This window comes from Podarcis vaucheri (assembly GCF_965113315.1).
Source record: "Podarcis vaucheri genome assembly, chromosome: 8".
Taxonomy (NCBI): domain Eukaryota; kingdom Metazoa; phylum Chordata; class Lepidosauria; order Squamata; family Lacertidae; genus Podarcis; species Podarcis vaucheri.
Genome location: NC_138766.1, coordinates 12,522,256 through 12,534,575, shown reverse-complemented (window position 1 = coordinate 12,534,575; position 12,320 = coordinate 12,522,256). Strand labels below are relative to the sequence as shown.

At 41.5% G+C, this 12,320-nt stretch overlaps 1 protein-coding gene across 1 annotated transcript in view; it reads left to right on the top strand.

The window, feature by feature from the left end:
- The window catches only part of GABBR2 (gamma-aminobutyric acid type B receptor subunit 2), a 292,549-nt gene that overhangs the window by 264,354 nt on the left and 15,875 nt on the right, over positions 1 to 12,320 (top strand). The window contains exons 14-15 of the mRNA XM_082234271.1: positions 10,861 to 10,971; positions 11,987 to 12,211. Coding sequence (XP_082090397.1) covers positions 10,861 to 10,971; positions 11,987 to 12,211 — 336 coding nt within the window. The remainder of the gene's footprint in view (positions 1 to 10,860; positions 10,972 to 11,986; positions 12,212 to 12,320) is intronic.

The window sequence follows — 12,320 nt, the reverse complement described above, 5'->3', positions numbered from 1 at the left end:
GAATTCTGTTTGCAGGCTACATGTCTTTGCACTTGCTGCTTGTGGTGCAAGTTTTAATGGTATGCATACCTGGGTTTTCTGCGGTACTCCAGAAAAGACCCCACCCATCCGTTCTATTATTTAGCTTGTTATTTCCCGTCTTTAACTTGCAAGGTCCCAGGGTGGCTTACAGCATTAAAACACAGTAACAAAAACAATTCAGAACAGCTAGGCAAACCTCATCTCTTGGAATGGAATATTTAGGAGATCTGTCCCCTCAAACAGAGCAGTGTTTGGTTCTCTCATGTGTTTTTTGCTATATAATTATTATTATTATTATTATTATTATTTATTATTTATACCCTGCTGGGTTTCCCCAGCCACTCTGGGCAGCTTCCAACAGAATATTAAAATACAAGAACCTATTAAACATTAAAAGCTTCCCTGAACATGGCTGCCTTCAGATGTCTTCTAAAAGTCTGGTAGTTGTTCTTCTCTTTGACATCTGGTGGGAGGGCGTTCCACAGGGCGGGTGCCACTACTGAGAAGGCCCTCTGCCTGGTTCCCTGTAACTTGGCTTCTCGCAGTGAGGGAATCGCCAGAAGGCCCTCGTCACTGCTCCCCTAAGATTGTTCCAACCTGGTTCAGTCTTTGTGGCGTCTCTCCTGGAACCATGACTTCAACTCTAATCAGACTGGCTCCTCTTCCTTTCCCTTCAGCTTTTGTTATTTTGCCTTCGGTTTAGTTAGGGGCTGGAGGGAATGCACAGCCTTGGGTTCCTACTTTCAAGGAAGGCCACCATAAGATTCCTGGGGTAGGCAGTGATGTCTTCTCTTCTCCAACGCTGCTCCTCCTCCTTCCTCTTCTTGCCACCACCACTGTCCTTCTCCCCCCCCCCTTGTAGTTCCTATTCCTCCATTTATAATTATTCATAGAATTGTAGAGTGCAGCTCGAATGTACGACCCTGAGATTAATAGTCATTCTCTACCAACTGACCTGTTATTATTTTTGCTGCCACGTTAGTAGTGGCAGTATTGGTCATTTCCCTAATGCTTCCTCCCTCTCTTCCCTGCCTTGTTTTGATAAAGGGCTGGGGTGTATGTGGCCTTCCTCAGAACAATGCATTCTAGATGTGGTACCTGCACCACCACTGCTGCTGCAACAGCTAGATTAAAAATGTACAGGTTCAAACCGTATTTCTTGCTGCTGTGGGAGCTGCGATTGGCTGCAACCTGACCTGACATGCAAAAATTCAGGAAGTGGAAGCATTTCTGATATTGCACAGGTACAGGAGCAGGGTCAGAGAAAAATGTGGCAGCTGTGGTAGTTACATCTCACGTGATCCATCTCTCCTGTGTAAATGCTGAATTTAGATCATAGCAGTGACAGGGAAACATATAGCTTCTGTCGCTATAAACCAGCTGTTTTTCTGTGCCGTTATTAAAGGGACCTAAATACTGTCCTTTCTTGAATATTGTTGGCATCCATCTGTTAAGAGACAATGGGGTGAAGTTAAACTACTGCATTAGCAGCAGCGAAATGACCTCCTGGGCTGCCCAGATGACAAGACCCCCTTCTCGGCATCGCTGTTGAACACAGTCTACTTTTAAAATACACACTGTCTACTTTTAAAATAATCGACAAGGCACTGTAGAATTTTAAAAGCTAAGCAGCAAGGAGTCGAACCATTTTGGTGAAAGAAAAGGGTTTAAACTTTCAGGCCACTTCTAGTACTGTTGTGCTTAGTGAACCATTTTTCAATATTGACTATATCGCTATAAATCAGTAGAATTGTGGCACATTTGAAGAGACCTCTTTAAAAGCTTTGAGGGTTTCTTGTTATTCTTACTAAATCTCTCCTGCAATAAATCGTTGCAAGTTTGCTTTGAAGCAGAGCGTAATTCCCGTCCCTTGTTCTCTGTGTTGTTCGTTTAGCAATCGCTGGAACATAAGAAACTGCCTCATTCTAGGTTAGACTTTTATTTCTTTTTTTAAAGAATGGTGGGTCTGAACAGAGAGTGGCTTTAGGAATAATCTCCTTCATATGACAGAGTTATGTGTAGTCAGTCAGTGTGAAAATATGTCCTGTAAAACTATGTTAAAGGGAATGTGGTATGACATCTGCTGGGGGGGGGGGGAGCTAAATTATTTAAGGGAAATGCTGCATAAAGGATTCACTGATCTGAGTGAAATACTAGAGGCTAAGCTACCTGCTTTATTCCACTTCTGAGATATTTCTGAAATACCATTTTATACTGAGTTTGCAACAGGGAAATTCACATTAACAAAAATCAAAGCTCCACTGAAATTAATATACAAAATTAATATAGGAAAAGCAAACTACCAGTGGTTTTTTGTGTGCGGTTTTTTCTACATACCAATCAAATACTTCATATTTTACTCTTGAAACAAGTCAGAGGTTCTTATGACATATATAGGGGAAGGCCAAAAAGCTATGCATAAGAATATTTGTCACTGAGTGACATACAACTTTGTGTGACTGAACTTCCAGTCACACAACAGTGCCTCCTGTTTCTCCAAAATCTATTGCAAAGGGTTGGGTAATTTTCTGGAGCAGATTTGGGGGTTCAGTGCACGCTGCTTTATTTGGAAACAATTTCTTTGGCTATGATACTTACGCTGTAGTCAGAAACATCTGGAGGGCACTAGGTTAGAGAATACTGCCCTAAACTCTGCAAATCAGCCCAAATGCGTATTTTCCTGTTAGGACAAGCACAAAGATGGCCTTACTCTTTGCACTGGAAGACTAGGTCCCAGTGGGAAAGGGTCAACTCTAGGAAAGTGGAGATGGGTAACAGAAATGGATGTTTGATCCATCTCCAAAACAACAACAACACAAAACCCCAAGGCAATGCATATACTGTTTTAAGCTTGGCTTGGAGTTGCATTTTTCAAAATGCTATGTTATCTCTGGATCAGAGAGGTGCAAATTTACTGAGGAAACTAGCAGGATGGGGGCTGCTTGAGGGAGACACTACTCAAATGAGAGCCCAAACAGCATCAAATAAGCATTTAAACTCAGGTGTGGACAAGCTCCGAGTCTGCTAATCAGTAATGAGGGACTTGTCTAAGGGCCACTTGCTCTCCTCACGGCCTGCCTGGCACCATCTATGCAGCCATAAAGAATTTGATAATATTTTTTATTAGTTTTCAATTACAATCCAATAATAGCCTCATTATAACAATACCAATTTATAATACAATTACTAATACCAATCATTCAAATACCAAATTATATAATTTAGATAAGGTGTGCTAGAATTGATGGTTTGATGATTTTCTTTATTTCTACATTCCAAAATCCTATTAATTTCAATGACATTCTGGTCATCATAATAATCTCTTATACAACAACTGCAATGTTAATAACTTCTATTCGTGTTGACACATTAAATGATTTATAAAGCTACAAGTAAGGCACTCAAACTATATCCTTGTTCTTCCTGTGTGTGGCAATTCTTCTGTCTGTGGTGTTCCTTTCTGTCCTTGTAAAATGTTACCGTATGTTTCGCTCTATAAGACGCACCAGACCATAAGACTCACCTAGTTTTTGGAGGAGGAAAACAGGAAAAAATAATATTCGAATCTCAGAAGCCAGAACAGCAAAAGGGATCACTGCGCAGCATGTTATAGGAGTGCTGTTCTGGCTTCTGGGATAGCTATGCAGCCTGTATTCACTCCATAAGACGCACACATATTTTTCCTTTACTTTTTGGGAGGGAAAAAGTGAGTCTTATAGAGCAAAAAATACGGTATGTCTATCTTTTCCCGGTTGTTGCTGTTATCCATCATGCCTTGGGGGGAGCTGATATCCCATTGTTGTTCCAGAAATTTCTCCCTCACTCTGTCCCGTGCTTCATTGTTTTGCAGCTTTAATAACAGCTGCAAAAGTCACTCTGTCCCAATAAATAACCTGTTTTCCTCATTTTTCCTCTCAGCCTGGGAAGAAGAATGTTCTGCCGAACTGCAGATGCCACAAAGAGTTTGTGACATTATTAGGCTAGTCGTAGTTTCTAAGCTTAAACCTACCTCCCACAGGGTTGTTGTGAGAGTATAATTGGTGTGTGCAGGGAGGCAGGGTACTATGTATGTTGGTTTGAGTTCCTTGGAGGAATGGGGGTGGTATTAGAAAAAAATCCCCTGGTGAATAGTTGAGCCTTGTCTTCTTCTTATTGAACCTCATCCTCAGCTACAGTTTCCACAGTCCTTGAAACTCCCTCACTTAACAGGCCTCTGCAAATGCTACTCCAAAGGCCAAATGGGATGGTGAGAAAGTAGTTGCTGGTCCACAATAAGAAAGCAGAATTGCTTTCATCCTTCATTTGAGAAGGCAAATTGGGGCTTGATGGTAAATGTATCGAATGTTAATGAGACTCGAAGAAGGGTTGGCCATCGGAACAGAAATGTAGTAGCTTGAGGGGAAAACCCTAATTGCTTTTAAATAGGGAAGGCCCTGGCTGAATGAAATTCTAGTTGGAGATATTAAATAAATAACCTTGTCTTCAGATTCATAGGGAAAAAAACAGGCAAAGCCCCGGAGGACCAGAGAAGGGCAAACAGAATTATATTTTTCAAGGGTGTGAATAAGGTAATTCCATCGTACTAAAGGCCAGCTAGCAGCTTGTCAGCACCCTTCAAGTGGCTAGAACAGATCATGAATCAATTTGAGAGAGGCACATCCCTTGCTTAATAACACAGCCGAGAGCTGGGAGACAAAGTCTGTGTAATACATCTTGATTTCAGCAAGGCATTTGATGGAATAGCAGTTGTTATGCTTAGAAGCACAATAGTGTATTAGGAGCTAGGCAGAATTACTGTTGGGGGATTGCCCAAACAGTCGAAAAGTCATCTCCAGCCGATTACTCATTAGTGATTCACTGTCAGATTGGCAGGAGACTATTTCTAGGTGTTATGCCAAAAACTGGTTTTGCCAGTGATACGAGTGAAATACTGTATTTTACAAATTTGCAGGTAACACAGAGCTTGTTTGCCATACTTAACAGGTTCTTTCTGTCAGGCTCTCAGGGTGCACTGTACCGACTTCTGTGGTACCAGCCCATGACATCAGTTTCATAGAGGCTTGAGTTGCTTTTTATGTATGACAACTTTTTATTGTATTGTTAGGATTCTGGCCTGCCCTGGTTACGGCAAATGAGCTAAAGACTTTAACACACACAAAAAGACAAGTTGCTTACCAATAATTGAAGTCCTTCAAGGCATCATCTGTGTAGCCATCAGCTCAAAATTTGGGGGAGGGGGGCTCAGGTTTTGTTTGCTACTTCTTGAGTGGGCTCACCACCTTGCTTAGGTGGTCCTTATGGTATCCTAGACCCAAGTGGCTCAGGGCTTTGTATATCAAATCAAAACCTTTATTGCATTAGCATACAGCCATAGCAAAATAAGACAATACAAAAATGCTAGAGACAAGCTACCAAGCAAAATTCAAGGCCATATTGCTGGCGTAATGACATTTAAATTACCCTAAGACAATAATGCAAAGATTTAGTTGCCAGCGCCAAAAATCTAATATACGGATATATATAAAGCATAAAATGGCCCCAAAATAAGCTCGGCACATTGAGTTAAAAAAGAAAAAAAGAAAAAGAAAAAAAGTAATAAAGGAATTAAAACAGGTCCGGGTCTAGGACACACTACCCTGTCAGAGTAGCCCTGAGTTTCAGAGCCTGCACTATGAAGATTGCCACCCCACGTGAAATTTGGGGATTTGCGTCCACAAGAAGCGATTTCAAACAGTCTTCCTTAGACGTAATGGAGGACGGGATCAAGAGGAGGAGCTTAGATCTTATTGGCTCATAGATAGGGCAGTAGAAAAAGAAATGTATGAAGTCCTCTACTTCGTTCATTGTGCATGGACATAGACGCTGAGTAATAGGGGTCTTAGAGTAAATCCCCTGCAGGAAGGCCGTGGGTATAGAATGGAAACGGGCCATAGTAAACGCTCTTCTCAAATTGGGCTCCGTCAGTTCTATCAAGTAGTTGGCAAGTGATCTTACCACTTTCACTTTAGGGAGCCACATGGAGAGGCGGGCTGTGGTGGACTGTGCCCGGTCCATGGCCTCATCTCTTGTAAGAATCCAGGCCCTGATTTTATGTTGGTCCCAAAATGACAGCGTGTCGAGATCTGGGAGGGAGTAGCGTGCAGTAATAGTCTCCATGGCCTTGGACCATTTGTTGCTATGAGAGCAAATTAAAAAGGCTTGCCTGGCTAGTAGGGAACCTGGGGCATTGATTAATTTACAATAAAAACTAATAATTCTAATGTGGGCTCTCGCAACAATGGAGGGGAGGCCCAGTTCTGTTCTTAACTGTGCAGCAACCGAGCCCTTGGGGAGACCCAGTATCTTTCGTGCAAAAGAGTTTTGCAAAATCTCCAGCCGTTGTAGTGTTTGTAAATTCCACCCCCAGATTTCAACCCCATACAGTAACATCGGGAGGACTTTACTGATAAATGCTTTCCTGATTGGTGGAACCAACTGGCTGCCTTTTGCATAGAAGAATTTCTCCAAGGCTTTGATGGTTCTACGGGCAGCCAGGATGGTCATATTTAGGTGAGCTGACCAGCTAAGCCCATGCTGAAAAGTGATTCCCAAATACTTGAATGCTGAACATTGTTCAATATAGTGGCCCTCAAAATTCCAGAATGACTTCCGAGTTTTCGTACCAAAAGTAAGAATTTTGGTTTTGGCGAAATTGATTTTGAGGGAATTGGTATCACAATATGTCATGAGCCCTCTGAGCATGTTGTTTAAGCCCTGCTTGGTTAATGACAATATCACCATGTCGTCCACATAGAGTAATATGGGGATCTTGAGCTGTTGTAAGGAGGGGGCAGATTGATTTAGGGCCTTCATAGTTGTAACGATGTCGTTGATATAAAAATTGAATAGAAAAAGGGCCAAGAGGCAGCCCTGTTTGACCCCTTTATTCAGAGGGAAAGATTCAGAAAGAGCTCCCAGAGGGCCGAATTTTACTCTGGCCGATATGTCATTATGAATTTCCATAAGAAGGAGGAGGAGTCTCTTATCTATGTTGGTGTAACTAAGCTTCTGCCATAGCCTATCTCTGGGAATGGAGTCAAAAGCGGAGGTCAGGTCCACAAAAGCCGCGTGTAGTTTGCAGTTGAACCTGTTTAGGTATTTATCAATCAGGGTAAATAGAACAAGACATTGGCTAGATGTGCTGTGACCTTTATGGAAGCCAACCTGTTCCGGGTGGAATAGCTTTGTTTCTTCTGCCCACTCGATTAATTTCTCTAGCAAGAATCTAGAGTAAACCTTGTATGATATGTCCAGCAGGCTTTGTATATCAACAGGACACACGACAATGTTTTGTTGTACATCCCACTTTGCCTATTGAGTTCCTACTCCTCCCTGAATGCACACATGGACAAAGCATCCATCCAGGACTGGCTTGTATGTGTTCAGGGGTATACTACTCTTAATTTTCCCATTGAACTTGTTTCATGAAGTTCAGTTGGGAAAATTAAAATATTGGTCTTGGGTGGGAGAGCAGGATTTTGTTCCACCGCAAGAGGGACCCCAACATAGAGAACTTCCTTTCTTTAATTAAGAATGCCATGATCCCATGATCTAAAGAGGCAGAGCTCATGACATGGGGTGAAGCACACCAGCCCCACCACTTCTGCTGCCAAGAAGGAGGCATTCCAGAGCTTTGGAATTGCCATTCATCTTCCCTGCCCCTGAGAGGAAGCCAGTCTGCAAAACTTTGAGGAGTGCCCCAGCTCACATCAAGTTTGGCGAGAGACAGGGTGTGGCAACAGAAGTGGGACACAGGTTGATGGGCCAGGAGTTGTCAATTCCCATTTCGCCTCAGGTGGTGAGACAGGATGGGCAAAGAAGAGGCGGCTGGAGTAGAAACCTGCCCTCTGGGTAGGAATGAACTGGCATTGAGCAGAATGTTGCAGGAGTTCCAGCAAAACATGCCACCCACTTTCATCATTACAAAACATAAGGAATTAGATGGAATTTTATGTCGTTTTCAGTAACTACGGGGTAAAGGTGGGATTGTTATACCAGCAGTGCAGAATCAAGTAACCACTTGTGCCCAGATCCATCATGCTTATAAAAATCAGTGTCTTTTTAAAGAAAAGCCCACACAAGAGAAAATAATAAATTATGGATATATTTTGCTGAGAAATTTTCTTGGTTAGTGGCAGCGATGGGGAAAATGTGCATCCACAAGAGATGACTCTATAAATAGCTCTAACAGCATTGTCTCATCTTTAAAACTCAGTAAGTACAACAAAAAGGCGTCCCTTTATGAAGCTGTTTGAGCAGAGACACAAATGGAAAGGAAAGGCATGTTTCCAGGATAAATAATGTGTGACTATCGCTGACGTGAGGTGGCTTGTATAGAATTTTGTTTTGGAAGCATGTTTCACAACACTTGTTGATGACATTACACTTTCTTACTAGGATGTTTTAAAAACATGAGTTGGATCCCCTAAGCTTTTTTGCAGCCGCCTTTTTTTGATATGAAATATCTAGGTCAGCCAAGTGAAAAGCTGCACCGGGTTTGAGCTCGTCGTTATTTAAGATGTTAAAATGGAGTTTGCCACATGTTCTGCATTTGAAGGTTTCTGAAACTCCTGCCAAAGAAGCCATCTCCACCCTGGTAGACGAATACATATTTGGTCTAAGCACATACTTGTTTACCCTATCAGAACTCATTGCAGGATGGTTTCCGTTAACTCAGTATTACAGGACAGGATTCCCTGTTGGATGAGGATGAACGCTAGTGGCTAAAAATATTTCTTAGCAGTGAGGATTTGAAAGTTCTGAGCAAAGTGGATTTCCTTTGGGAAACTGACAACTGTAAGGTATTTAATGTTTTAAGGCTTTGCTGGAGCAGGATAAATGTGAAAACCCAAAGTTCATGTTTCGGCAGTTTAGATTAGCAAAAAAGAGCAAAGTCTTCCTGGGAAAATGAACAATAGTGGAGTTCAGTGCTGAAATCCAGTGGTTTGAGGAACGACAGCATTGCCAGGTTGCAACCCAGATAACTCATTTTTGACTACAGTAAGATACATTGCTACTACCATATCTGACCTGCTAAAGTCATCAGGACTTCTATCTTTGCCCACATCCATTTGAGATTTAAAATTCTCCGGATTGCAACAATTAGTAACCCTTAATCTGTGGAGCGCCAGGGAGAATAGGACTTGATGTTATGCTTTTCACTGCAAGCTAATGTGGTGAGGGCGGGGGGGGGGGATAAGCCATTGAAGCTTTCCCCCATCTTTTATTTCCGTCCATGGGGAGGGGGGAAATATCTCTGTGATGCTACTATTAGAGGCACAAGTGCAGGAATATTAAAAGTAGCGACCCTGGTCTTGTCTGTTCTGTGCCTTGGGCATTTGGGCACCTCTGTAAGCTTTTCTCACTCTCTCATACGCTTCTTTTATTAGCTTAGTCTGAGTGGTGGGCACTGAGAGTGGACTGCATTTTCTAACTTTTTCTACTTCCCTTCTGCATTGCCCCAAACTTCAGTGTTATGTTCTTGGCATCTAGAAGCAGGAGATGCTATTTCCCCTGACTGGCTTGTGAGAATTGTTGTACAGGATGGGAAATGTGAACATTTTGAAGCACAAAATCTGGAAATCCTTTACAAAAGAAAGTTTGAGGTAGCCTAATGGGGAGTGGGGGGCTGTGAGAAATCCCAAGGGGCTGACAGCTAAAAGCCTCAGCAGATTTGGAAGTAATTGGAGTAAGCTGGGAATGACAGCCTAACATGAATTCACTCCCATGCAGAGCTGCTGAACACAGGATCCAGAAACTGCTGCCAGTGTCAGAGATGCTATCAAGTTCCAGAAGAGCTTACGAAGCTCCATCTTCAGCAGAGGCTAAGAGATCCTTAAGTTTTGAAGGAGAAAACACAAAGGGCATTTTACTTGCTGTATATTTAAAAAATAGCCGGTGTTCAAATATATCATCATCTTTCTGCTGGGTGTTAATTCTAACAATATCAAAATGTACAAAAGGAGAGTAGGTGGTGTGCAGCTAATGATATCTTTTCATCAGAAAATTCATCATAATTTTATCTTTTCACCAGAAAATTTATCATAATTTTAACTTTTCATCAGAAAACTTATCATCTATAACTCATGGTTATAAACCTATTAAAACTTGCAATTAATCATATCATGCTTAATACATCCATAGCTGCAGTTTAATTTGTTTTATGTCCGTTCCAATGCAATATAATGTCCAGATTTTTGTACTGGTGAAGCCAACATCTTCTAAACTTTTCGGTTTAAAATGTTGCAAAATAACAAATACATTATACAAAAACCACTGGGAAATTCCCCTTACTTCTTTGCATGCCTGGTACAGAATAGTAATTTATAAACTGGGTTATGCATCAGAAAGTCCATCTATACCATGATCCCTTAGGCAAAGCACCCGCCATCACTCTCAGACCACCCCAACCTGTAAAAAGAGGATAACAATATAAACCAACTTTGCAAGGGTCTTGTACAAATTGTTGGATAAATGTCTATGAAGTGCTATGAATGTTGTAAAAGTGCCTTATAAATGCTAAATAATATTGCTGCATTGAGGACCTTCTAATATTTTATTTTACAATATAATTTATGACAAGGATAGAAGCTTACAGTAATATGACTGATGGATGTACCATTCAGTGTGGTATTTTTCTTGAGCAGTGTAGCATGGGCCTAAGAACCTGCTTCCAGTTCATTAGCATTCTCTCCCCCCCCCCCCAGATTTCTGCCTCTGGCCTGACTACAATATTCATTTTTCATGTATATAAGCTCAGGGATAAAATCCTTTCTTCTCTTCTCTTCTCTTTACTTGCAGCCTGACCCTGCAGGCCGAGATATTTCTATTCTTCCCATTTTGGAGCACTGTGAAAACACTCACATGACCATTTGGCTTGGCATTGTTTATGCCTACAAAGGCCTACTCATGGTAAGTCTAATGGTAAGTGTAGCTCAGAGCCAGTATGGTGTCATGATAGAACGATGGACTAGGGAGTGGAAAGACCTAAATGAAAATCCCCACTTGGCCGCGAAGCCTACTGGGACACTTTCAGTTTTATTTATTGTTGCCCTAAAATGGCTAAAATGTTAGGTTACTATTTTGCTCAAATGAAATTAAAACCCAAAGTTGTAATGGTAATGTAGATAGAGACTACAGACTCCTCCCTCATGAGGAAGACGTTGAGTGAGCCATTTGTCATCATGTATTCCATACTCTCCCGTGTCATTGATAAGCGTGGGTTGGTGTCTGCTTTGAAATGATGGCAGCCTTTTAAGTCCCTGCAGCCAGCTGAAGAAGTAGGCTGTAACCTCTGAGAGTTGATGCCATGTTCTTATGGGTTACTAGCAAAAAAAATATGCTGATTGATAAATATTTTAAATAGCTCCAGCTTAATACAAATGCCCCAGTATATTTAAAGTAGCAAGTGCAATTCTTTTAAAAGAAATGAGCCTCTTAACCATTTATCATAATTAAGTCTTTTTACCAATACCAAACAAGTTTATTTCCCATATCATCTTTCCTATCGGTAAGAGAAGACCCAGGAGATGTGGTAGTTTATGTGCCCCATGCTTGCACCCACATCACTCAATATCACACCTGTAATTCATGCCCAAGTGCTTAGGGGGTGGATCATGTAATTATTTACCTCACAAGCAACCGCCGCCCCCCCCCAATTAAATGAAATACTAGTGGGCTAAATCCAGCCACAGCTAAATAGTTTCAGTTATTCCAGTGAGAGGTAGAGCATGGGATCACTCGGTGGAAGTTAAATGTGCTTAACTTTGCCTGGATCTCGCCCTGTCTTGCATTTGTCAAGATAAGCTGCTTAAAGCAGAATGCAGATAGAAATAGAAACAGAACTCTTTTGATGTCTGGTATGCAAACTTATCACTGTGCTTATTGTGTTAACAATCATCACTTCCTTCTCTCTTTCTAATTTCAGCTATTTGGTTGCTTTTTGGCTTGGGAGACTCGAAATGTGAGCATTCCTGCTCTGAACGACAGTAAATACATTGGCATGAGTGTTTACAATGTGGGCATCATGTGCATTATTGGAGCTGCTGTTTCCTTTCTCACACGGGACCAGCCCAATGTTCAATTCTGCATTGTGGCACTAGTCATTATATTTTGTAGTACTATTACGCTCTGCTTAGTCTTTGTTCCGAAGGTAAGCACATTGACTCATTATGGGTCTGTTATCTGCATATAATTTTTGTAGGACTATTAAATTCACTCCTGCACTGGGAAATTCTCCTGCACAAGCCCCACTGAACTGA